Raw genomic sequence first — 26,153 nt, forward strand, 5'->3', positions numbered from 1 at the left:
GTTACTCTATGTGCTATCTTGTAAACATGTTTAATATAATTTAATTGCACTTCATGGAGCGAAGAAACACACAAACAGTAATTGCAGATAGATTCTTGCAATGTTAAACAAACATCATCCACCAAGAGGGAGTACTTCAGTAACAAAAAAGGAAGGAAGGGATACGTAACTAAATAATGAAGTTTTTAGAAATACAGAAATTATGTAATAGCTTGTTGACCTTCTCCTCTGCACTTGAATTAAATTTATCTGTCTTTTGTTCTTTTTGGCTTCTTTGAAAGTAGTAAATTCCTTGTTTCCTACCATTCTCCTCTTAATTTGTTTTTCACATTAAAGATGCCAAAATTTGAACTTTCTCTTCTTTTATTTTCTTTCTTTTCCAGCTGTTTTCCTCGGAAGCATTCTATCTTTAGTCCTTTTCTGCCTTTTTTATTTCTATACCCTCATTCTTCAGTTCGCAGGGCCCAGCTCCAGTGATGCTCAGTACCTCAGAGGAAACCACAACAGTCTTTTTCTTAAGCTAGTGGGTCCGGTCCTATTCTTAGTGAGGAACAGAAGAAGACATCAATCCCTTAGTCACCCACACCAGATGCTGCAAACTGAAACTGATTATCAATGCTGCCGCTTTATTTTATCTTAAGTGAAAAAATATGAGAGGAGAAGGAAAGAATCCCTAGGCTAGTAATTGCAAAACACAAGCAGGCACCATATCAGCAGAGGTTCGGCTTGTTTTTAGGAACAGGAATTCACTTGCCCTGTTATTGCAGGATGTTTCTCTCAGCTGCCAGACCTCTCCTGTTTTATTTTTAATATCCATCGTAGCTCACCTCATTCTCTTTTCAGTATAACAATAATCACTCCTGGGAAGAGATGAAATAAGTAGTCTATGAAGTTAAATGCATTTTAAGGTAAACAGGCCAGTTCCCACATGGTGTAAATCGATACAGTCCACTAATCCTGGTTGGGATTACAGCAGTTTCTGCCATTTGAGGGAAGTGAATAATGCCTTTGGTGAAAGACCCTGCGCTTAGCTTAATTGAGTTGTCAGCTGAAAACACAAGTAGTCGGCCATTGGACAGTGACATATGCTTTAGTTATCACAGCCCAAGTTTGTTTTATGAATAAGTATTACTGACGTGTGCTTTCCAATGCGCTGTGAGTGAAAGCCAATCTGAAGCAGACAACCGATAGCGAAGCCAATTGCCACCACTTACTCATAAGAAATGTTAGTGATTCTTGAAGTTTAGTCATCAGGTTTTGTTGTTAAACTTGACTCACCTCTCAGGACTCACGATGATGCTTTCTCTGCTCTCCATTACTTCACGTCACACGCAACAAACTGCTTGCCCAGTGGGTGCCAGTTTGCAGGGCTGGACCTGCCATCTTGGCCTTCTGAGCAGAAACGTTCTGTTGTTTCTACCTGTGCTTTGCCTCTTTGCAGGTGGAGAGCTGCACTTCTAGGCTCTGTCTCCCACTTTCCCTCCTCCAGTCGGAGGAAAGCTGAGCTCAGGCAGTGGTGCTAGGCGTGGGGATGGGTAGCGTGGTAGGGCTGAGGGCCGGGCCTTGCAGTGGGGAGCGTGCCTGTGGCAGCTCCTGTTCCACAGCTCCATGGAGAACTGACCATAGCCCTTCCTGTCCAACTCAGAGCTCAGCACCATCATCAGGCCACTCACCTGAGCCTGCGTCTCACCTCCCTCTAACCAGCTCAGTAGAGGCCCCAGCAACTCAGACGTGCCACCTGGCAAAGCAGCACACGTCCTTCCTCCTTGTCCTGCTTTGTGTCTTTGGACACATTCCTCGCTTCACCTGTTTGAGAGCCAGTCCCGCAGCATTTGGTGGAGGTGTGGTGTTACCCAAGGAAGGCATGAGCTGGGAGGACATGCCACCTGCATTTCTCTCAGGTGCTGAGGGGATTTTTAGAACCAGATATGTGGTTATCCATTTGGGGATTTCATGCTGCTCTTTTAGGTTGCTAGGGCAGATAATTGATCTCACTGCTTTCTTCCAGTGTGAACATTGCCTTGCACTTCATTTTCTTCATTTCCATTTTCCTGGGTACAAGCTTTTTCTTCTCTCCAGATGAGTTTCCTCACTGATAGCTGGTGTTTGCTTTATACCAACCTGGTAAATTAAATTATAGCTTTCTCAGTGCCGAGAAAACTATATTCCTGTCAATAAACATGCTTTTGCTAGACATGTTGGCACTTGTGCCCGTGGGTGGGGACTGGCCTTAGGTTTACTCTTTAGTACTTGCCGGTGACAAGGTGACATCCATTTCCTCACCTCCTTGCAGCAGGTAATTTGGAGCAAAACTCTGTATTTGCGAGGAACACTTTCTTCCCAGCCTGCAAATCTTTCCCCGTCTAGGAGCAACAGTAGGCCTTTTAGCACAGACTCACTCACAGTGATAACACAGCTGTGTTATCTGACCATTCTGCTCTTCACAGCACTTTACTTTTCCCGTCACTTAAGGACTAAACTTCTAATATTTAAAATTAATTGCTTTATTTAGATGGTAAGAGTTTTCTGCGTATCATGATCCTGCTGGTCAGAAGTCGCTGGCTGCAGAAATAGATAGAAATGACTAGAAAAAATAGAAAAGCCCTCTATAAAACATCTCTGCATTTGTGCTGCTAGGAGCAGGTGTTGAAACTAGGTGTGAAAAATGCCTGTGCTGTCTTGGAGTGTAATAATTCAAATGATGTACTGGGAGATAACTGAAAACAAGAAAGGAGAGTGTGTGTTCTGGTGATGAAATGTGTTAAATGTGATGCAATCTGTACAACACATTTCCAGGTTGGGGCATGCTGGACTCTGGAAACTGTGCTGCTTCTGAGCACCTTGTACTGGGCTTCGTGCTGGCTGCCATCACCCTGCTGGGCTCACACACCGACCAGGAAGAGGCAGCAGATCGCCACCCTATGCATGCAGTACCTACGTTGGCACCCGCAGGTCTGTCTCTACCTTGTAAACCCCTTCTCCCACTGAAGCCCTCTTTTTCTTCAACACTTTAATATATTCTCCCTTTCAGAAATATTGACCACAGAGCTGGATAAGGTAATCCATCCAAAATCTCGTAACACTGACTTGAAGGGTATATGTTTTATTGTTTTCCCTAGAGAGCTCTTTCGATTCTAGCTATTTTTTCCAGTCACAATTCTCTTGATTTCCCTCTCAGAAACCTCAGGCCTTGCATACTTCCACTCCCTGGTCTCCAAACCCTCATTCCATTCTATCAGATCTCTGGGCTCTGTGTGTGGCCAGGGCCCCTTCCTCACCCATTCCTGTTTCTGACTGCTCCCAAATGTGCCCAGTCTTCTACCCCACATGCACACATGCTGTCACAGTGCAGTGGATCTGTTTGTTCTTTCTTCCCATTGCGTTCTGGAATGGACTAACTCTTAAGCTTACCAACACTTTATACACAGGTAGGGCTCTCCCCAGGCTTCAGGAAGAAGCCAGTGCCTAAGTTGTCTTAGTGCTTGAAGAAATCTGCAAAAGAAAAATCTGTTTCTTGTCCTCTTAATGAAGAATACACGTTCTTCTCGAAAGAAGCTTTCCGGAGTTTCCCTGCATGTCATAAAAAAAGAGCTCTCCTTTTTTCTGCATAGCTGGAAGGCGGGCCTGAATGGTTGAGGAAAGATGTGGTCACCATCCTACATAATCCTTTCCAGCTCTTTTGAAGGAAGATCTTTGTCTTCACTTTTTCTCTTTCCTGCTGTTGCTGTGCCTACCGCTCAGTGTCTTGGCTGGGCTTGGCTTTGCTCAGCAGCTTTTCCCTCTGAATCTTCCTGCTTTCACATACCAGCTGCCTACCCTGCCATCCAGACAGCTTTTCACACCATATAATGTTTTGCTGTTCTCCTCTCCCTGCAATGCTGCGTGGTGCCGTGCCAGGCTGGGGCATACCTCAGTCTTGCAGGGATGGTATAGGGTGGCAGGAGGGACCATGCTGTGAGAAGTAGGCCTGGGGAACACAGGGGACCAGGGGTCAGTGCAGGGCTGGGAAAGCCTTCACTGGCTTGGGGAGAGCTGTTCTGTGGGCTCCTCCCGCCATCTCCTTGCTGCCTTCCCCATGATTTTCTTCGCAAGAGCAGCCTCAGCTTGCTGTTCCCCATCCCTCCCTTCCTGCCTCCTCCTTCTCAAACTGGCCGGGGAAGGCAGGAGGAATGTCCCCCAGGAGAGCGGGGACGGAAAAATGTTGAGGAACTGCTGCTGTGGCTCTCTCCTTCTCATTAGTAAGAGAAATGTCACAGTGAGCTGCCTGTGACTTGGTGTGTCTGGGACCACTGCCAAAACATCCATTTGGTGTGAGGTTTATTGGTGGAGTGATAAAAATAGCAGAGGGGTTTGCAGAAACCAGGAACTACCAGGCTTGGTCAGTGCTTTGTTTTCTGTTTTTGAATTGCTGTTAGGCTTCTAAAGTGACTTGAAGTACTTTTTGTCCACGGTAAATCGGGTCTTTATAAAGCTGGAATTAGTAAAGAAATCCTTGAAACTTAGGTGCAGTCATTGAGGTTAGAGAGACTACAGCAGGTGTCTTGAGTGTTCAGAGCATCCCCCATTCCTGGTATTCTTTTCTCCCTGAGGTTTGTTTGCTCGTTTTAATAGAATTTGCATATCAAGGCCAAACCACTGAATCAATCTCTCTTTTTTCCTCTCTGAACTTGGGTTTGCTTTTACGAGAGTAAAAGGGGAACTGGAGGCCCCTTGGGGCTTTGAAGTAAATGGCAGGCTTTGACATCTGCAGAACGTGGGGAATGTGATTGGTATTTTCTTTAGAAAATTTAATGGTGTTTGATAAGGAACTTGAGAGTTAGGAAAGCTGCACTTTTGAATTTGTGTCTTCAACAGTAAAATTCATTTGGGGGCTGTCTTGTATTTTATGTGAAGGAGAGAAAACAAGCAAGGGAAAAACTGATTCCTTCCATGTTTCTTTTATTCATGTAATAATAAAAAAGAGCTCTTTGAGTGTGGTTAGGGCGTATTTGTTCACCAGTCCCATAGGAAGTGGTATTTTCTGTGCAGCACAAAAACACACAGCTCTCAGGTACTTCTCTCAAAGTTATAAAAAAAAAGAAGGCAGCACGCATGCACAGAATCCAAAAAGAACTCCCCAAACCAAACTGCAGGCAGCGTGCTACACCCAGACAACATCACCACCTATTCTGAAGTTTTCTGTCCCCAGATTTTCGTTTTATTTTCCCTCCAGAATACCTAAATCAAAACGTGGGCAAGTTGCTAAGCTGATTTTCTAGTGAGCAGTAGTGAAATTGGTTAGAACTTTCCTGTCCTTTTTCCCTCGGATCTCTTGACCTTAAGGGACAATTTTATGTTAAAGCACAGTGGAGATTAGAGATCCCCTGGTGCCCTGTTTTGGCTAAAATGGTCCTATAACGAATAAAACTACCTGTTTTTCTGTGGCATACTGTACATATATTGCCTGTTCTAACATTACTGTGGCTATGGTGAACTTCAACAGATGCCTTGGCATGATTTGCATTGCAAGACATATATGTGTCTATTTGAGAATTACCTTGTTTTCCTGGTAGCAAAACTGTTCTGCCATTTTGGCTCTATCTGGCCATATTCAGGAGCCTTACTGTTTTTTTCCAACAGGTAGTGTTTCAGAGTTTGAAATGGAAATAATTTATTTTCAGTGTTATGAACATAGATTGAATTAATCGTGAATTGGTGTCTGTGGCATAAAAATTCCAGTAAATAAATTAAAGGGCTGCTGGATGTAGTCCATTAGTATGTTGTTCTTTAGTGTCTTCAGTAGGAAGGAAAATTAGGGAAAACTCAATAAGGAATACTGCTGCACTCGAGAATTTTTAATTTTGGCTTCTTTGGCTGATTGTATTGCTCTAGACCTTGTCCATGTGCTCAGCAGGATTTGAGGGGCTCGCTTGTTTGATATTCTGGCCTTTTTTCAATGGAGTACTTAATCACAAGCCTAACTTCAAGCATACGGATGGTCTCACTTATCATAGGTGTTGACAAAGTCATCTTCAAGAGTCCATTTGCTGGCCTTTCTAAATATAGCCTGTTTTATTTTCTGCTAACACAAGTTATATTTGACTATTCATCCTGTATTATCTTCCTCTTCCTGTTTTTTCATCCCCAAAACACATTAGATTCTTTTCAGACTGGAAGAATTTCATTCTTAATAGAGTGAATGAGGCACAGAAAAAAGATTGTTTATCAGAAAGATCAAGGGAAAGAAATCTACAGAACATGGACATTTCAAAACATTTGGTTTGCAGCTAGGGGCAAATGACTCCTCTGAGTGGCAAAACGATATCCCCAATGAAAATAATTTCAACATGCACATTCACAGCATCACAGAATGGTTGAGATTAGCAGGGGCCTCAGGACATCATCTGGTCCAACCCCCTGCTGCGAGCAGGGTCAAACAGGGCAGGTAGCACAGGACTATAGCCAGTCTGTTGTCTCCTAGACTGGTTTGGGGATGGCATCAAACAACATCCGCTGCTCTCCCTCCATAACCCAGCAGTCTTCTCATTACAGAGGGCTTTGAGGTTGGTCATACTACAGCCAAAGGCTGCCATGATGGAAGTAAGGATAAAAGCAGCAGCAATATACTGGTGCATTCCTTTCTCAGCCAGTGAACTTACTCGTTCAAGTCTCTAAATAGGCTGTGAATATCAGATGAAGTTTTAAGCCCGAAGATGACTACTTTTAAGATGGAAAAAAATGTATTTTAACAAATAATTAATAAAGCTTTTCTTTGTTCTTTTATCCTAGTAGCGTGGATAAAATCAATACCAAAAATATTCTTCAGTTTTGTATCAAGCAAATTAGTAATCATGACTGATGAGCTCATTAGGCATTAGAAGCAAGAAGGCTGCATAACACTGCCCTATTATGGCTTTTCGAATGTGACTAAATTCTTTTGTACCGGAAGCTAAATCAGAGTGAAATCTGGGGTTTGGAATTTTGTGTACTGTTGCAATTCATGTTAGGGTCTTTTTTTCCTCTTGTTTAACTTTCTAACTTCTGTGCTAGTTAATCATTTATAAGTATTCAATACTATACTAGATTTACAGGGAGTAACTTTGGCTCACTGCCTGCATAAGTAGTGCTTTTTCTTTTTTTATAAAAGTTTTAATGTGCTGCGAGTCTGTGGCCACTGTTGAGTCATGCTGCATAACTAGGCCAAGTAGGGATATCTTGCCTATTTCTGTCTTTATGAGGATATTTCTAACATTCTGCTCTAATTAACAGTGTGAAGAAATGAGGGAAAACAAGATTTTGTTTTTTTTTACATGACCTTCAATTACTTAAAGAGGGAGTTAAACTTAACAGTTTGAGTTCTCCTGTTAAAATGGAACTAGAGTGGTGGGTCATCTGTACTGTGTAGGTACTTTCATGGGGAGAAAATACTCGATGCTAAAATAATGGGTTACTAAAAGGTCACTTTAACAGGAGCAGGCGGCATATCAGGAATCAGCGGCTGGAAGCTGAGGCCAGAAAACTGCAAATGAGAAGCAGGGTTCGTATTTTTAATAAGTGAAGTGGCTAACCTTTGGAGGAAATTGCTGGCTGGCAAATTAAACATTTCTCCATATCTGCAAGAGAAGACTAGAGGATATTCTTAAAGATGCAGTGTAATCAGACATAATTTTGTTCTGTATTCAAGCAGTTACTGAACTTAGTGCATGAGCAACAGTCTGACATAAAATAGCTTGTGGTGATGCAAAAGATAAGACTGGACGGGGTGGGTAAGCCCGTCTAACTAGATCATATGTGGCCCTCATCCACTCTCTGTTACACTGCATTGTGAGACAGGGCAAAAAGTGGTATAACTCTGGGGAAGCTGGTGGCTGATAGCCTCTTGTGCCAAGACACGTTTGTTCAGCTTTGCATCTGCTTAGATGAGAAGAATTCCGTGGATGCCATTTTAAGACCAAGGCTGGCAGGTGAGGTCTTGCTTAGCCTGACTTTCTGTCCTGCAGTTCACATAGCAGTGTATCGGGTAGCTCACAAGTAGCTCTTCTGTGAACCTCCTAACTTCTGGTGAAGTCAGACTTTCTAGAAGAGGTGCAGGGAAATGATGGGCAAGGAGCAAACGTGCTGTACCTCACAACATCCACGTGTGCAACGGAGAGAACATTTGGCTAATTGACAAATGCTTTTGTACTACACAAAGCGCTGTGGTAGGGTACCCTCTGATCCTTGGATGGAAGGTACAACAAATACATGTTGTTTTTTTCTTGTCATCGTAGGGACGTGTAAGACCTTAAAGATGAGACCGATATGAATTAATAATACGTTGAGCAATTAAGAAACCCATATAATTGAGTGAAATTATTTTCTCAGGGCAACACAAAGTACGTTGCGACACCTGTGGAAAGGCCATGGTTCTGTCGTTGCGTTTGGTCCTCTCACTGAAACCAATGAGAGTGTCCGACATCTGGCTGAGTCGTTTCCATGGTCCCATGAATTAGAAGAACAGATTGTTGTGCCTGCAACTTAGAAACACATGTCTGTGCATCGGGATTCAGCTTCCTGTCGGCTCTGCTAGTCTTCTCTGGAAATCTCTGGCCTGAATTGCCAGGCAGATTAGCTGCTTTTATCTGGCCCTCCTGTAGGAACTCCAACTATGAGAAAGGTTGTTTATGCAAATAACCGGCCTAAAAATAATATCAGCATTTATAATGCATTTCAGCAATCAGTAGATTACAGTTCCTGGGGACTTGTTTTAAGAACATGGCAATAGCTCTGATTCTTCTGCAGAGGAATGAGAAGATGGTAGAAAGTAATGCATTGTTGGGAAATCAGTATTTGTTGTAAGATGATTTTGGACTTTGAAATATTGCTTTAATTACTGTATTTTTGCTGTTATTTTTATGCTAGGCATTTTATTATGGGCTAAGGGAATAACCAAGGACGATTATGTAAATGCAAAGTGTCATCTTCGTTCTATAGATGGTTCTGCTCTGTCATACTTTACATAAATTACCATAGCACAGAATAACTTATTTGATACCTGAAGTTCTTAGCTAGACTAAGGAGAAACATGCTTTGTTTCTAAAATCAGAGGTATCCTTAAAATGTGTAGCTCCGCTAGCAGTCTGAGATCTCGCTCATGTTTATATTTAGGTGATCTCTGCTCTAAAGAGAAAGCTCCAAATACATGGCCTTAAAAATCATACAAATCAAACCATCAGATTTGCTTTCTTTTTGTATTTACCTCACTTTTATTATATTTACCCTGCTTGTAGATCTTGAATATAATCGGTATCACAATGACCTTACAAATTTCTTATCAAAACTTTTTATCTTCATGTCACTTCTCAAGTGTCTTACCCAAGTACTCTCAGCATCCTTCATCACATTGTCTTTCCCACCTTCTCGATGCAGTCCAAACTGCCCTGTCAGCTTTTTCCACATTCCGTTGCCTCTTACCAAATTTGAAGAAAGCAATTCCATCTTTTGAGTTACAGGGAAAAAAAAGGATTTGTCTTTTAGGCCAACCAGCTGAGATCTTAATCTGCTGGGCCTCTCAGAAATCCTGACCTTTATTTACACCAGTGCAGTTATTTAGCAAATAAACAACCCACCATGGCCCACAGCGCATAACAGAATGATATCTGTCACCAAGCTGGTATGTACTGAACTCAGTGCTTGAAGTGCTGCTGAGGTTTTGTAGGCAAAAAGCAAAGGAGAATTTTCGAGAAGGAGCTGAAAGATGATTTTCTGAAGCAAAATTTTCTCTCAAGTTTAGCCAGCTGCAGGAGTGAATGCTATTAGAAGATGCTGACATAACCTGTTAATATTAATAGAGCAATTCCAAGAAGTTCTGAAAGCATTCTTATGATTGCTCCCACACATTCAGATGATTTGGACTTGGTTCTCCGGATTGATTCATTTCTTTTTTTGTACCATAGCATCTAATGTCACGATAGCCTGTTAGAGGTATTCAGCCCCAGCCTGAAGTACCATGAAATCTCATACAATGGTAGGATTTTTCTGCTGGAGCTTAGAATCTAATTCTGAAGCCATTGATGGGATTTATTTTTATTTTTTGGTGGGAGGCTCTATTTTTAAGCATTTCTCTGTATTTGAAAGGCCAATAAAAGGTGTGCACTGACCTGGAAAAGTAGCCTACCTCGCACAGTGTTGCTCTCTATAAGAGGCTGGTAGGAGGTACTGATGATGTAGAGGACACATGTGTGTCCAAAGCAGCATTTGGATCACTGTGTTTTGGAGACTATTTATCCTCTAAATTTGTCTAATCTGTTTTGAAACCTATTTTAGTTCAACTTCCAGAACATCCTGTGTCTATGAGTTTGGCAAACTGTAGGGTGAGGAAAAAAAGCTAATTGTTTCCTTACTGTTTTTTATGTGCAAGCCACCTGTTAACCTGGTAAGCACCTGTGCTCACGGGTGGCTTGCATCTGTCTTTCTGTTCCTTTGTATTCAGTGAGTGTTGCTGACATGGTGATAGGTACTAAATATAAAAATATGATTACCAAATGGGAAGTATGAGGACAAATAATCCTTTCAAGAAGATTATGTATTCGGTGCACAGATGGTGGCTTTTTAGTGCCCACAGACTCAATTAGTCCAAGTAAGATAAGCACATACTTTTTATGATCTTTTGAAACACGGTAAGCCACAAAACAGTTTGTGATACTGCTGTTGTGAAAGCACTCATTTTTGCATAGGTGATGCAGTCTCTTGCTCTGTGGTGGTTTGAGATTGGGATGGACTCTGACAAGGGTTAATGAGCTGTGCTCAGCCTGGACTTCTGGCAAGCATTGTAGCACAGGATCTGTCGGAGGGTATGACCTGATTAATAGCCAGGTGCTGGGGGGGAGGATGCCAGGTGAACGTTCACCAGGTTTACAGGTGGCATCTTACTGGGAGAACCAGTCAGTATGTAAAGCACAAAGCTCTGCCATTCAGAGGTGCCTCGACAAGGTGATAACCTTATGAAATTCAGTGGGGACAAATGCGAAGTTCTGCATGTGGGAAGAAGATTCCTGGCAGCATTGCAGGCTGGGGACTGCCTGGCTGGGGAGCAGCTGTGCTGGAAGGATTGTGACACACAGCAAGTAGAACGTGAGCCAGCAGTACGCCCCAGCAGCAAAGGGGGCAACAGCAGACTGGGCTCTATCAAGCAAAGCTGGGCCTGTGGATGGAAGGAAACAGTTTTCTGCCTGAGCTGTCACTGGATCACACCTGGATAGTGCAGTTGGTTTTGTCCCCTTGAGTGCAGGAGGGGCGTTGATAAGCTGGCATGAACTCACTGTAGGCCCACCACAGTGATTGGGCTGGAGCACCTTCCCTGTGTGTGCACAAATCCTATATGTTTCCAGAATGTTTTGGGGAGCCTCGCTGAACGTATAGTTTCCAGACATGGTGCTTAGAAGACATGACATCCCATGAAAGCTTTGGAACTTTTGCCTGTAACTATGATACTGTATTCACACTTTTCTCAATAGTCTGCAGTGGAGAACCTGATGGATGTGATCTCTGTGACATTTGACATGAAAAACAAGTACGTTTTGCTTCATCATTTCTTTGAGAACAGGAGAGCTCTTGAACTCCTGAAATGATGCAATCTGTATTGAGATCTCTGTTAGCACTTCGCTTTCAGGAGGTAAACTTGCAAATTTGAAGAGCAGGGCAATTCTTGAGAAGTTGATACCGATTGCTCTCTTTGCTGACAAAGGTGTTAACAAAGCCAGCATTTTAATTGCAGGAGCATGAATTCAAGGATGCAGAATCACGGAATTGCAGGGATTGGAAAGGACTTTTGAAGATGATCAAGTCTAACCCCTTTGCTAAAGCACGTTCTCTACAATAGGTTGCACAGGAGAGTGTCCAGGTAGATTTTGAATATCTCCAGAGAAGGAGATTCCACAGCCTCTCTGGGCAGCCTGTTCCAGTGCTCTGCCACCCTCACAATCAAGAAATTCTTCCTCATGTTTGTATGGAACTTCCTGTGTTGCAGTTGGTGCCCTGTCACTGGGCACAACTGAAGAGAGCCCAGCCTCATCCATTTGATTTCCACACTTAAGATACGTATGAAATCAGTAAAACCCCCTTGCAGTCTTCTCGAGACAGAACCATCAAAGGTCTCTCAGGCTTTCATCATAAGGGAGATATTTTAGGCCCCTCATCATGGCCCTCTGCCAAACTTTATAGAGGTTCCCTCTCTTTCTTGAACTGAGGAGCCCAGAACTTGATATAGTACTCCTGATGTGGCCTTACCAGAGACCTGCTGGCCATGCTCTTTTTCATGCACCCCAGGATACCACTGGCCTCTTTGGCTAAGGTCACACTGATGGCTCCTGACCAACCTGTAGACCACTAGGACCTCTGAGACTGTCTGTGCAGAGCTCCTTTCCAGCAGGTCAGCCCCTAACTTGTACTGATGCATGCAGTTATTCTTTTCCAGGTACAGCACTCCACATTTGCCCTTGTTGAACCTCATAAGGTTTCTTTCCACTCATCTCTCCAGCCTGTCCATGTCTTGCTGAATGATGTGTGCTGCTGAGCACAGCCTTCTGGTGTGCCAGCCACTCCTCCCAGCCTTATGTCATCAATAAAACTGCTGAGAACACATTCTGTCCCTTCATCCATGTTGCTGATTAAGATGATTAAGTTGATTAAGTTGATTATTGCTGATTAAGTTGCACAAGATTGGACCCAGTACCTTCCCTTGGGAAACACTGCTAGCTAAAGGCCTCCAAATGTACTCTGCACCAGTGATGACAGCACTCTGAGCTTCTGCCAGTAAGGTCTCAGTCCAGCTCACTGTCCGCTCATCTATCCCACGCTTCCTAAGCTTATCTATGAAGATGTTATGGAATACACTGATCACTGTTTTGCTGCAAGTGGTCTCCTTTCTCAGCCAGGAACTGGTTTCAGCAAGATTTCTAAAGGCTGAAGAAAGAAAGCCATGATTACTTTCAGAGATCCAAACTAGCCAGGACAGAGCTGGCAATACCCTCTCTCTATTGAGACGTCAGCAGCTGGCATTTGCTTCACAGCGTAAATACACGTCAAAGAGCATAAGCAGTTCCACATTCTTTCCAGTGAACATGCTGGTTACACACATGATCAATGTTTCTGGTCCAGCTGAGGGAGGCCTTCACAAAGCTATGGCCAGATTCATTACCTGAACCGGAGCTGGGTGTGGGACATGGGACTGTCACAGGCTGGGCCCACCCTAGGGATGCCGAGCCGCCTTCCATGGCACAGCGCATTGCCAGCCTAAGTGTGCGTGGAGACCCATAATTTAGTATTCAAGTTGTGCTCTGGGGCTGCAGATCTCAGAGCAGAACCCTTGAGCTTTTCAGTCAGCTCTGTTAACGTCCATCTCTGTTGTAAAGGTGTTCTCAACCTCCCCTCACCGCTGGTGCTCTGGTTTCTTATTGCCTTGCTAGAGAATTACCCATCAATGAGGAACATGTCCTGCCCACAACATCTTAAAACCTACCAGTTCCTTTTTTGTTCCTTTTTTTTTCTCCCAGAATACTAATCAGTTTGTGCAATTATGAACTATTTAATATACAGTGTCACTGAATTAACTTGTTTCTCAGTTATTATTTTCTGCTTTTGCTTACGCTGCTCTGTTCTCTTAAATGCAAATCTTATCCTCCATAGCTTCTCTTACCAGTAACTTAATGACTACATCAAAGAGTACAGCTGAGTTTTCAGCTTGTAGGTAGTGAATGGGACTGAGAAGAAAAGACATTGCCAAAAATTCCCCCCAAGCCTATACCTTGTAAATGGAATTAATTTTATCCTTAAGTTGCCAACGCATAAAATGTACTGAATTGTAATGTATTTTTGATGAGGCACTTTTCAGAGCAAATTACACTTTAAAAACTCAAAGTTTTAATAGCTGTGTGTGTTTGCTAAAAGCTCGCAAGTACAGACAGATGTATTTTTAGAATGGAATAGAAAAAGACAGACCATTATTGGTTATTCAGAGAAAGTAAGGGAACTAATCAACCTCTGCTCTATATGGAAAAAGACCTCATGAGAATATTTGGGTTGCTACAAGAATTATTAATAATTAAGAAGGCAAAATTGTCCTCATTGTTTAACTTCTCATGACTGGTTATGATAACATTCTTGAATTATGCTGCCATAGATACATATTTTCAGCAGTAACACTGCATCAGTAAGGTGAATATTGGAATAGGTAAGGTGACATCACTAAGGTTTTATTGAAGACTTCGAACAAAGGCAAGGAGCTCTTAAGAGATACATGGCTTCCTTGCAGCAAGTATCTTCATCTTCATTATACAGACACTGTACTGTGCAATGGATTTTCAGTGTTGGGTTTTGTTTTTTTTCTTGTTTTATTCTCCAGCTGAGGAAGGATAGTATGTAATTTAATATGACGAAGGTTATTGCAGAGGTAATTGTTGCATGGGTAATATTAGAGTAGCACTTTGCAGCTGATGAGCACTTCACTTCCCATCTCAGAGCTAAAAAAAAACCCCTTGACTCCCCCTCCCCAAACCTCTGAGAAAGGCATCATTTAGATCTCTTTAAAAGAAAGCATTCTTCAGGATGTGGAATATTTATCATTTCTCCTCATATGTAGTTTGTAAGCATAACGAAGAAAAATAAGACAAAGTCACCAAGTGCTGCAATTGCAGATCCTCCATTACTGGCACTGTGAACGCTTTTTGAAGTTTAGGAATAAATGAGGATGTATTTTGAAACATTTTTGCCCGATGGAAACACTTACATGCCATAATTAAAATTTGTCTTTGCGTCATTAGTTTTCATAATCCTACTTGCGTGCTTGCTGTCGTGTGCATCCCGTTGTGGGAGTATGGTCCTATCTGGGATTAATAATCAGAGCCTGGCTGTGCCCTGCTCTCCAGTTTGGACTCAGGCATGTTCTGTTCATATGCATATTACTTGACTTGCAAGGCAGCTGTCTGGCTGTGACGAAGATGTGGATAAGAGAGAACAGCTTCTAGATTCTTGGCAGGCCTTCTGGATTTTCAGCAAACTTGCAAGACCAATTTGATTAGTGAACCAAGTCTTGAAGGTGATCAAAGGACATCACCTGTCAGCAAAAGGTGACAGAACTGCCATGATGCTCGTATATGTTTTAATATAGCTTTAATAAGCGGAACATCGCTGCTGCTTGCTTACAGAGCCAGATCATGAGCTCCTTATCTTGTTAATCTGTACTGAGCTTATAGGATGGATGGAAAACCCACAATATTTTCTGAAGAAAGAGATACCTACATTCAAACAACTATGAAATCTCAAATTATTTAGATTTTAGAACTTAAAGGGGAGCTTAGGTTATCAGAATATAAAAGATTGCAGTACTTCTCTTTACATTTAGCTGTATGCTTTTCTATTTAAGTTACCAGCTTTAAGCTGCCACATTATAATTCAGATGCAGCAGAATTTCAGTAATAGACAAAATTATTCTTAAGCACAACTTGTTTGTGGAGCTGTTTGGGACACATCAAGGACTTGTGTAAATGTTTTCTCTGAAGGCACAGTATTCAGGTCAAATACGTAATATGCTGCTGGTGTCTTAAATTTAGGAATTTTCCTACACTTCAGTACTGTCTCTCTCTCAGTGTATCAGGTTTACAAATGCCACTGATAGCCAACTGGCTTTTCTTTTAAGAAGGCGCAGAATCCTTGAACAAATTAACAAGCTGCGAGGGCTTCCAAAGGGAAATTGCCTAGACTGGAGTTTGTCTGAGGAGAGTTTGTCATCAAGAGGAATTCTCTGCCATCTAAGAAATCTTTCACCAGCAGTAGACATCCCTTGCATAGAAATCACTGCCAAGCACTTATGGAAATATTTGAACTGGAAATGACTGACTAATTGATTGACTGGGCTTCTTCTACCACAGCCTTTTTTTCTTTTTTTTTTTTCCCCTTTTTCAATCAGGCAGTTTAGAAACCAAAGACATTCCTGGCCACGACTGCTGACTCAGTTGACTCAATTTTCCCATTTCCTCCCTGGCTTCCGCTGGGATCGCTGTGACAGGAAGTTTCGTGGTGCTCTGTGTGAGACTCACCTCCTTCTGCAGCTCAGGCCCAGCGGTTTTCTGGTCACTGCAAACCCTCCAGAAACCTCAGGTCTGAAGGGAATGTTTGCCCTGTAAGACTTCAGAACTGACTTTATTATCATCCTAAAACTGTGTAGCTTGGTGAGGGTCGTGTGGTGGATCAGGATCCTCTCCAGCCAAGAGGGAAGGCTCCGAGCACCTAGGCAGGAGGCCAGAAAGCCACATGTGCTCCCTGTGCCAACCAGCAGCCAGAACAGCTTCACTGACAGGGAGGGGAGTGCAGAGTGCCTTTGGGAACCTAGAGGTGTAGCTTCGAACCCTTCAGACCCAGGGATACTGGACAAAATGGGTCAGCAGCAGCAGTGGTGCTCAGGTGTTAGGAAAGAGTACTGTAGCATTGTTCACCTGTGAAATTAAGGGTTTGTCCAGCTCTGAAAGAAGATTCTGGGCTGAGAGACTGCTGGTACTCTGGCACTCTGCTAGATGCCCCACGTCTCTGGAGGAGCATGGCTTGGCACCTCTCATCTCTGTAAGCAGGTTGTTGATCAGTTTGCCAGCCATTGTGGATCATGTTGTCCGTAGCCCAACTCACAACATGCATGGCATTGAGGGAGACTCGGCATTCAGGAAGGTATATGAAGCCCCATCAAAATTCAGTCTTTGAAATCCTTCAGGTCTGCACTTCCCACTTCCCATTGTTCAGGTCTCTGTAGAGCCCTTAGCTGTTTGGAGCAGTTTTCTCTTTCCATTTTAAGCACACAGCACAATACCTTTCAGCAACGTCTTTTCCCCGGAGCACTGTTTACGTGTGCCTGTTCCTTTCAAGAAATGTAGACATTGGTCCTTTCAGAAGTCTGAAGTGATCAGCTTGCAGCATTTGAACAAGTTTCCCTCTCCAGGTGAATTCCAAAATAGAGAACATGTTATTTCTCCATTTTTCTCCTTTGCTGCTGTTCTGTCAGGATGACATGTCAGGATAGACAGAAGTTCCCCTCCCCAGCCTCTGAGAGAGTTTCCCTCCAGCCTCATTTCCTCCAGAGAGACTTGACGTCTCAGGCTTTGTCAGCATCCTCCAAAAACTCACCTCCCAAATCTATTCTCCCAAATTGAACATTTCTTACTTTGTTGCTTCAAGTTGCTTCATGCTCCTGTAAGATCACTTCTTTCCCTCAATGGTGCTTGACAAGAGGTTTGGAATTGCCCTTTCTTTGATGAAGGCTTTTGCTTGCTTGGGCCACAAGTGCTTTGTCTTTCAGGCAATTTAATGCTTAACCCTCTGGTTCCCTGTTGAATGCTGCATGCCTTGTTCTCAAAGTGCAGCGGAAGGAGGGAGAAAAATTGCCATATGAACATTTTGCAATATTGCCAGTTTACGAGGCATTGAGAGGGATTGTGGCTAAGCCTGTCTATGCGAATCTGTTAGAGACAATGTCACTGCTTTCCATTGCCACGATGCTCTCTTTTCCCTCAACTCCTTAAACTTTGAGGCCCCATGCAATAAAGGAGAAAGGAGACTGCATCAGCATCAGGATGCAAAGTCTGAGTGTTATCAAACACTAAAAAGGTTAATTTCCTTCAGTTCAAAGGATCATATAGAAGAAAATTTGAGTATTGCAATGTGTGAACCAGGCTGTTAGCCGGGGTATGAAGCCGTTAAGACTTAACCTTATGGTTATAAATTACTACCAAGGCAGCTGCCAGATGCCGTTTTTCTGATCTTGGTGACAGTCATAGTGAGAGAGCTTTGCTGAACTTCTGTCTGTGAGGAGACAGCTTGGAAGTGCTGGGACAAAGGGCTGAGGACAGATCATTGTATTTTAGATGTGGTGGAATTGTCGTCACTGTTTTGTAGCACTGACTTGCAGGACTAAGTTGATGCGTTAAAACTACAAGTACCTTGCAGTGTGATTTTTAAGTCAGTACTGTCGGACAACAAATGAAATATTTTAATCTAAGTTTACATACAAGTAGTCGTACCAAAGTCTGAAAGGATTTTAGCAGCTGGAGCTGTGTAGTTCTCTGTTGGACTTCCCATGCATAGATTGCAATATTTACTGACAGTCAGTGTTGGTACCGGAGCCCAAATTTGTTTTGTTTCTGTTGTTTTTTTTTTTAATCATGGATTTATATTTTGTGGTCACACAAGGTGGAAAGAGACCGGTCACTTTCACTTTCCTTTTTAAGGGCTATTTTTAATGCTTTTCATTTTCTGGCTTCCCTCCATTTGACCTGTGTTGTAATGTTTGGATTAGAGATGCTGCTGGGGAAACATTAAATCCAAACAAACTCCCTTCCACCTTGTTTTCATGAAATCTTTCTTGGAGAGTCACTGATGCTCTCTTTTTTTTCCATTACATTCCCAGCCTAAACACAGACACACACTACAGGTCTCATGACTCGTAATTTCCCAAAACTAAAGCAGCTTTAAATGCTTTTTTGCATGTTCTCTATTGGAGAGAAATTAGAAACACCATGGTATTTGCTTGTTTGTTTTATTTTGCTTTGCTTTGCTTTTCATTGTTTTTCCTGAGGGTGAGCTGTAAGAAGTGAGGAATTAGAAGCCCTGGAAGTACTTGGCACTAAAATGAGAATAAATTTTTCCCCTTTGTAGCACGTCTGGCATTGAAGAGTGTTGAGTCATTACCTGGTTGGTCCCTTATACTGTGATGCATGGAAACTTTCCATAGTGACACTGCCTTCAATCACACCTCAAGATGTATGAGCTCATTCTTTTGCAGCATGCTCACGTGTAGCGTCTTCCTGAGGCCGTGTAGGCCATGCAGATGCAATGCAGGCAAGCTCTGGGAACGTTTTGCAGAGGGATCTTCCTTTTTTACAAAGAATGTGGCAGAAGCATAATGAAATATTCACAGCTCACTCTTAAGAATTTAATAAATGGCTCCCCCTTGGCTGATTCTCCAGTAGGTGTGACACAGCAAAGAAAGAAACGAAGGTCAGAAACGGAGAACAGCAGACCAAGCGATCAGGATAGAATTGTTGGAAGGTTTGCTATGGTTGTGTTCTGCCTGAACCTTCTCCGAAACCAGGCTTCCTGAGAAGTGGCAGTATTTGTCTGTCTTGCTTCATCCGTGCTTTATTATTTCATATCAAGTCTCGTAAAATCAGCAACTTGAAATGCAATAAAATCTGCATGCTTTGTTTATGTCCAACACAACTATATATCTTCCTCCTTACGCCCTGCACCTGGGATAACACGAGAAAGGGTCTCTTTCTCATGTCTTCACAGAGTGCCTTTGTTCCGGAATTTTTAAATCTAATAATTTACTTTGTATCCTGTTGTTGGGTAAAATATGTATTTCATATGCAGCTTTGGTAACTCAAGTATCTTATGAGACTTACATTCTTCCTACTGCTGTAGTGTATTTTTTCAAATGTATCTGGTTTGAGTTGATGAATCTGAGAACCATAATCTGTATTTTTATTATGAGCTTCTTGGCACTGATGTGTAATAAATTCGCTTCATTACCCCATCCAGAAGAAATACTGCTAAGTTGAGGGCCATGAATGTTTCATATCAATATCCTGTCTTTAATAAAGCCTGGTCACTGCTGCAAAAAATGTGTCTGCTTTATGTTTTAGGATATTCAGGAAGAAAAATATGGAAAAATGAAATGTTTTAGTGTGGGACTTCCTTCCTTTTCACTGCTGCTGTCTCCTTTGTCTTTCTGGTAGATATTGATGATCCGTGCTCACTGGTCCAAGCTGCAGCTGAACTCAGGAGCAGGAGCTGAGTCAGTGCATCCGTACTTCTGGTAGCTCACTTTCTAAAATGCTCTGATGAAGAGCATTTTAAAGCTTGTCTGGGGAAGAGGAGATGGTTACTAGTATTGGAGCCATCTGCCCTCTGAATCTAAATAATTTGAATTTAAGGCACTGCCCTGCATTAAACAGCTTCTAGCCTAAACTCAGTCATGGTGCAAAAATCTCCATTTTAACAAGGAGGATTGGACTGGCTATTTAGCTTAGATCCAGCTGTGCTCTGCCCCATCTACCGTCTGTTCCCAGTTCTGCTGGCATATGTTGGTCAGGACAGGGAAAGCACAGTCGCGGATGTCATGGATTATCTGCTCCTAAAAACTGCTACAGTGGCAACCAAAGGTCTGCCTCCAAGAACAGGTAGAGACAAAATCTTCTGGAGCAACCTAAGAACATGACACAGAAAGAGTGACCCTTGTGCTTACTGTTATTACGTAGAGTGAAAGAAAGTAGATGAAAATAAATTAAGACTGCATCTTTTTATTATTTAATTATTTTTATACTTGCAGGAGATGGTATATACAAGGCCCGTGCAGGTACAAACACCTAGTGATGGTGGGGATTGAAATCAGTACCTATAACAACACTTGTTATCTACAAAAAAAACCTCAAGCTATGTGCTCATAACAAATGAAAGCTATGGCATAGTAGTTTTCCAAGTGAGCGGTGATACCAAGTCTTCAGTTTACTTTGGAAGATGCTACCAGGATGTAATTTCATAGGTGGGTTTTCTGTGCTGTTATAACTTGTCAAAACACACTTCAGTTAGTCCCGTTACTGGAATCCCCTGGAGGAAAGCAGCCTTCAGAGGAATGAAAACCACAGCCTACTGGCACAGATAGTTTCACCATCTGTTGCATAATGGGACAACTTGCTTGGTTACTCTGTTGTTTTCTGGTCCTGTCCATAAGCAAAGGTAGTGGGAGGCAGCGTGGATTCAGATTCAGGCCATCTCATGTGTGCGTGCGGGTGCAGGACACTTCACATGCAATGCCCATGAGAGATCACGTGTTAGCACTGCTCCAAACAGAAGGTGTCTACAGTGTGCATACACGATCTTTTGTTCTGGGAAACAACATCAGGTATTAGAACATTTGGCCTGAAGTTTCCAACTGTATTGTTCATTGTTTGATTTGCTTTTTAACTCACAAAGCAGTACTTTTCAACTCTTAACTATAGCTTATCACACCAAAAATGTGCAGTGCTGTTGCAGTCGCCGCGGCAAACTTCGCTCTTAACGACGTGTTCCATGTGGAGAGCAGCAATTCCATGCAGTGTAGCTAAAGGCTTGTTGGAACTTGGGAGAACAGCTGGCTTGGCTGATGGATATACACTCTGTGATGTTGTTACTGAATTTGGGCTGACACCGTAAAATCTGACCCATTGGTGCTCCATCGCTTGTGGAGGGTTGCTGGACTCCAGCTGCATCTTCTGGCTCAGCAGTTGCTGGTGGTCTGCTGAGAAGCTGCATGTGTGTGTGTGTGTGGTTGGGGGGTTCCCACTCTCATACCTCCAGGTGCAAGCAGATTCAGTCGTAGAGGAAAGAGTGTGAGAATTGTTTGTCCCCAGAACTCGTCATATTTCCAAAGACTGTTATTTTGGTTGGTTTGTGTGGAACTTACTTATGCCAACAAAGGTCGCTGGAGTTTCACTTAGTTTGTGTTTTGTAGGTAGCTGTTAAGCATTAGGCAGCAGCGCCCTACAGGTTGGAGAAGTACTGGGTCACACCTGGAGGTGTTGGGGTATCTGGCTGCGCTGCAGGAAGGAAGGGGATCCCAAGGTGCTGCTGCAATGGGGACTGCTGCAGTGTGCACAGTAGGTTCACAGCCAAACCTTATAAGGAGGGTCCTGGCCAAAAACAGAAAAGCTGCTGAAGGAATAAGCTAAACTAATATATGGTTTGGACACTCTTTTCTGGTACTGTTCTGCCTTACGTATTTGCTAGTGCTAATAATGGTGGGGTGTTTGCATGGCAGACGTGGTATGAGCAGAGTGGCAGGGCGCAGTCTGAACTGGTGGTGTAGGCACTGCTCTGAACTGTAGGGAAATCAGATTTATGGTATGGCCTCAAAGAACAAACAAACCAAAACAACAATGGTTGAAGAGGGAAGATTGTTGTAGGTAGTTAATTAAAAATTGTGTAATGGTAATTATGTCGTCCGGTTAAATACTTACTCCTGAAACATATAAAATAATAGTTTGACGGAAAGAATTGGAGAGACAGCTATTTTTGCTTTGGGAAAGAGAGCAGCATTCTTTATTTTTGAAAACAGCCTGGGGCTAGTTTGGCAGAAAAATGTTAACCCAGCAGCCATCACGCTTGCCATCTGCTAAGACAAAGCCTTAAACAAGGTTGAGTCCTCAGTACAAACACAGTGTGCAGTACATACATACGCTTGTTCCTCATCATCCCAACTCCCTCAGGCCTCTGCATGTCAAAGCCTGTTAAAGTCTGTGACCTTGGGGAGTTTGCTTGCTCTTCACTAGTCACTCCTCTCTCTGTCGTTCCTACGTGGGAAGGCTGTCTCGTAGCTCAAGGGTGCTCCCTCCCTCCACCCCTAACATGCGGAAATAGTGGGGATTACTCTGGGGCGTGTGGAGCCAACTGGCAGAAGGAAAGCATCACGCACTGCGCTTCCATGCTGGGCTGTGGGGTGATTTCTTCCTCCGAAACCCCAACAAGCATTTCTTAAAGACACAGCTGAGGAGAAAAATTCAAGCTGACCTCTTGCTACCCGTAAAGCCGGGCTTTGTGATAAACAAAACAGAGGTCAATAGTTACCGGCTCTGCGCTGCCTTCCACCCCAACTGCCTGTATTAGCTGGACACTCCTGTAGGAAATTTTTAATAAAAACAGGATTCTGAACTTCACTGAAAAAAAAAAAAAAAAAAGAAAAACCAGGAACAAAAATCTGTCTTGGTGGAAAATTTTTTGTGTTTTTTTTTTTTTTTTTTTCCAACAGAAGCTGAGGAAATCATTATTCTCCCTGTCACTTTCCTTCCCACTAGAAAAAGTGGGAGGAGGAAAGAAAGCACTAAAGAAGGAAGAAAAAAGAAGAAAAAGAAATGCATTTTCTAAAAGTGGGAGGGGATTTTTATTACAGAAAAGCTTGCAACACACCTTTGGCACAGCTGCTTCCATCCATCTGGACACAGGACTGCGTGTTGGCTGGTGTGGGCTACATGACAGGCAGCTGTGGCACTGCATCAGCCATGGCCTCTAGATAGTTGCTTGTGAAGGCATCAGTCCTTTGAGAAATGGTCGTGACGACACCTGCATTCACAAAGAGAAGGCACCAGAGGCCCACAGTTGCTGTAGGACAACCAGCAGGGCTATCAGTGCTCTGAGTGAGCCACATCAGTGACCTCCACTCAGCCCCAGTGAGCTGCAAAGGCTGAACAGCAGGGAGCGACCATTCCAGCACTTGCAGTTCTGTACTTATGATGGCTTGGAACAATTTTTGGTTTGCATTTCTAGCACCTCATAAATTAACCTCTCTGATTGAAACCGCGGAGACATAACGGGTCTCCATCAGCATCTAAAGATAGGCACCTTTCACAAGCAGGAAATCCAGCATGGAAGAGCAGGATTGCTCCTCATCTGTGATCTCTTTGGATGCTTTTCCTTTTGGGCCTGTTTCAGCCCACCTCTTCAGAGCTGTTTGAACTCTCTGATGGCAGTCTCTGCATACATAAATGGATACACGCAGAGCCTTTTTCAGGATCTGGGATTGCCAACTGTCTGTCTGTCCTTCCTCCATTAAAGACAATGAGGCCAGTCTCACTGGGAGTTTCCAGACAGTACAGTGTGGAAGCCACAAAATACAGTAGTTCAGATATAAGACTAGAAGGCTGTTGGTTTAGAGTTCCTGGAAAGCCTGGGATGGTGTACAAATGAGCTAATATCAAAAACATCTTCAAATACGTTTCTAAATCAAATGTTGCACAATTAATGCTTCAGAGAAATAAAAAGTAGAAACAGACTTGCTTTTCTGTGCAACAGGACAAGAGTGTCACATCTAGTAGTTCCCATAGAAAAAATGTGAACTTCAAATAAAAGTCAAAACTGTGTTGTCAGTCTAACCAAATGTATCAGATTGGGACAAAGAGAGCTGTAGATTCTTGCAAAAAAGCAGAGGACTTCTGACCATCTCTTTCAGGCAGAGTTTTATCTTCTCGTGGTCTTCTCTTTTAGACTCACAGGTATATTCATGCATTAATTAGACTTTTTCTTGGGGTCAGAGATGGATGAGCTCCAGGGCTGTGCTGCAGATTGCTTCAGCTGCCTCCTGCTGTCCCTGCATGTAGCTCTGATCTTTTCTGATAGATATTCTCAAGCTGTGTTTCTTAATGAAACTGTCTTTGGAATAGCAGTTTGTGGGGTGACAGGGCTACATTTTTTTTTTACAATTGTGTATCTGAAACAATTTGATACGTTGCTTGAGATTGTTGCATTCAATTCAGTAGTTCCAAAGACACTTCTGTTCCCTACAGACAGCATGCTCCCGTGGCACATACAGATGGAAGCATCATTTGTTGACTGAGTTTCTCCAGTTGCATGTGGAAACAATTGCATGACACAAAGAATAGTATTAAAAATGGCTTGTGCATTCCTTGCTTGGTTTACAGAAGAGGTCTGTTGAGTCAAATGCTTTGGACCTGGCTTTGGTTTCTCATGCTCATCCTGAAGCTCTCGTCTGCGGTTTCACAATCTGTCTGTACAGAACTTCCTGAAAACACTCAGGCTCTTTGCAGTTTTCAGCTTGAGTATCCAAACTCACTCAACAGTTTTGGAAGTGAGTACCTTCATAAATCTTCAGGCTGTAAGATGTGCACAGCAAGACCTTCTCATGGCATGCTTAAAGTGCTCAAACAATGTAAATACGGTATAAATACCATAAATAATATATCTTGAAAAGCCTGAGTCAGAAATACTTTTATGTTCTTGTTGACCTCTTTCAAGTAGACAAGAAGGCCTCATTTTCAACATAAAAAACTGAATGAAGATGTTTAAATAATTTAGTCCTCTTCAGGACATTTAGCATCTTCAGGACAGAACTAGGCTTTATAATCACCTTAAAAAGCTGTGATCTACAAAATGAAGGAAAACCAAAGCATGAAAGCCAGATTTTCATCTGTTTCCTGCACTTGAACTTGTAAACTTTGCACATGACCCCCTTGCGCTTGTTATTAACATATTGATACACACTAAAGTGCAAATGGAAGGTCAGGTTAGGTAGCAGGGCTCTGTTTGTGTGGTTTGTTATGCAGCAAAGTTCAGTTTGCATATGCTGATGTGGTGTGTCGTATTCCTCAAATGAAAACCTGAGGACAGTTTCTCAGAACTTGTCAGCCTTGCATCTCAGAAATGTTTGGTTGTTCTCACTGCAGCTGGGAGGAGCCCATAGTCACAACTGAGTGTTGAGTGTGTGAGGTTGAAACTATTTCTCCTTGTCTGACTCCACAGTCAGTTAGAAAGGTCATTGCATTGTGTATTTTGTTTATTAAAGTCAACCAGCACCTAGCACATCTGAAGAAGAGAGAAAGAGAAAAATATTCAGGTTTACAGTTCTGACATGAAAACTGACAGCATTATAAAAAATCCTGATATCTTTATGAGTTTGTTTAACTAGAGAGTTGTTTGCTTAAGAAAAATTTTTATTTTCATGTTTTAAGATTGCTTTTCCATTTTTACCTCTAGGAGGTAGATGTGATGTCAGCTGTTTTCGGCTGCTGAGCAAGTAAGAAAGTCTTCTCGCTTGTTCCTAGCATGGCTTCAGATTTGGCTCCCCCAGGGATACAAGCATAGTTTGTAATTTTGCATCTCTGTGACAGAACAGAGTTGTTTAGTTTCTTGTTTCGCCTTTTGGTTTTGTTTCAGTCTCACTAAGATTAGCAGAACTGCGTCAAATTCCCAAACCAAGTAAAACAAATCTTCTACGGTCTGTCTGATCTTCCAGCCTTTTCATTTCTGATGTTAAGACATTTTTATTTCTGATTTGCTATGCATAAAAGCCAAAATGACTGAAATTTTGATTCTGGATCAAAATCTGACAGCTAGTAGACTATGAAACTGTGAGGGAAAACATTGCTCTGCATGCATGAGACATGAAAATTAATTGCTTAAGCACAAGATTTTTTCGGATGTTTAGGTTTGCTATATGAATTGTCCCACTAATACTGCCATAAATCTTATATAAATATCTTAAGTAATACAAGTGTTTGCTTATAGCCTGTTTGATTTTGAATATGCTTCAGTTGCTTTGGCAAAATACTGTTCCTAAGAGAAAAAGAGTAATTGGGCCCCCAGCCTTCAAGGGCATGGCTACAGCT

General features: G+C 42.5%; 1 protein-coding gene across 4 annotated transcripts in view; it reads left to right on the top strand.

Moving 5' to 3' along the window:
- CRADD (CARD and death domain containing adaptor protein) overlaps positions 1-26,153 on the top strand; it is a 75,563-nt gene that overhangs the window by 35,328 nt on the left and 14,082 nt on the right. For 2 of the 4 annotated variants that reach the window (XM_085223074.1, XM_019613823.3), the window contains exon 3: positions 2,797-2,952. The exons of 1 other annotated variant lie outside the window; for it this stretch is intronic. In XM_085223074.1, coding sequence (XP_085079200.1) covers positions 2,797-2,952 — 156 coding nt within the window. Of the gene's footprint in view, positions 1-2,796; positions 2,953-18,654; positions 19,623-26,153 lie in introns of those variants that run through there. One more of the 4 variants, XM_019613833.3, reaches the window with a different exon arrangement.

The sequence above is a fragment of the Meleagris gallopavo genome, chromosome 1 (genome assembly GCF_905368555.1).
Source record: "Meleagris gallopavo chromosome 1, MGAL_WU_HG_1.1, whole genome shotgun sequence".
Taxonomy (NCBI): Eukaryota; Metazoa; Chordata; class Aves; order Galliformes; family Phasianidae; genus Meleagris; species Meleagris gallopavo.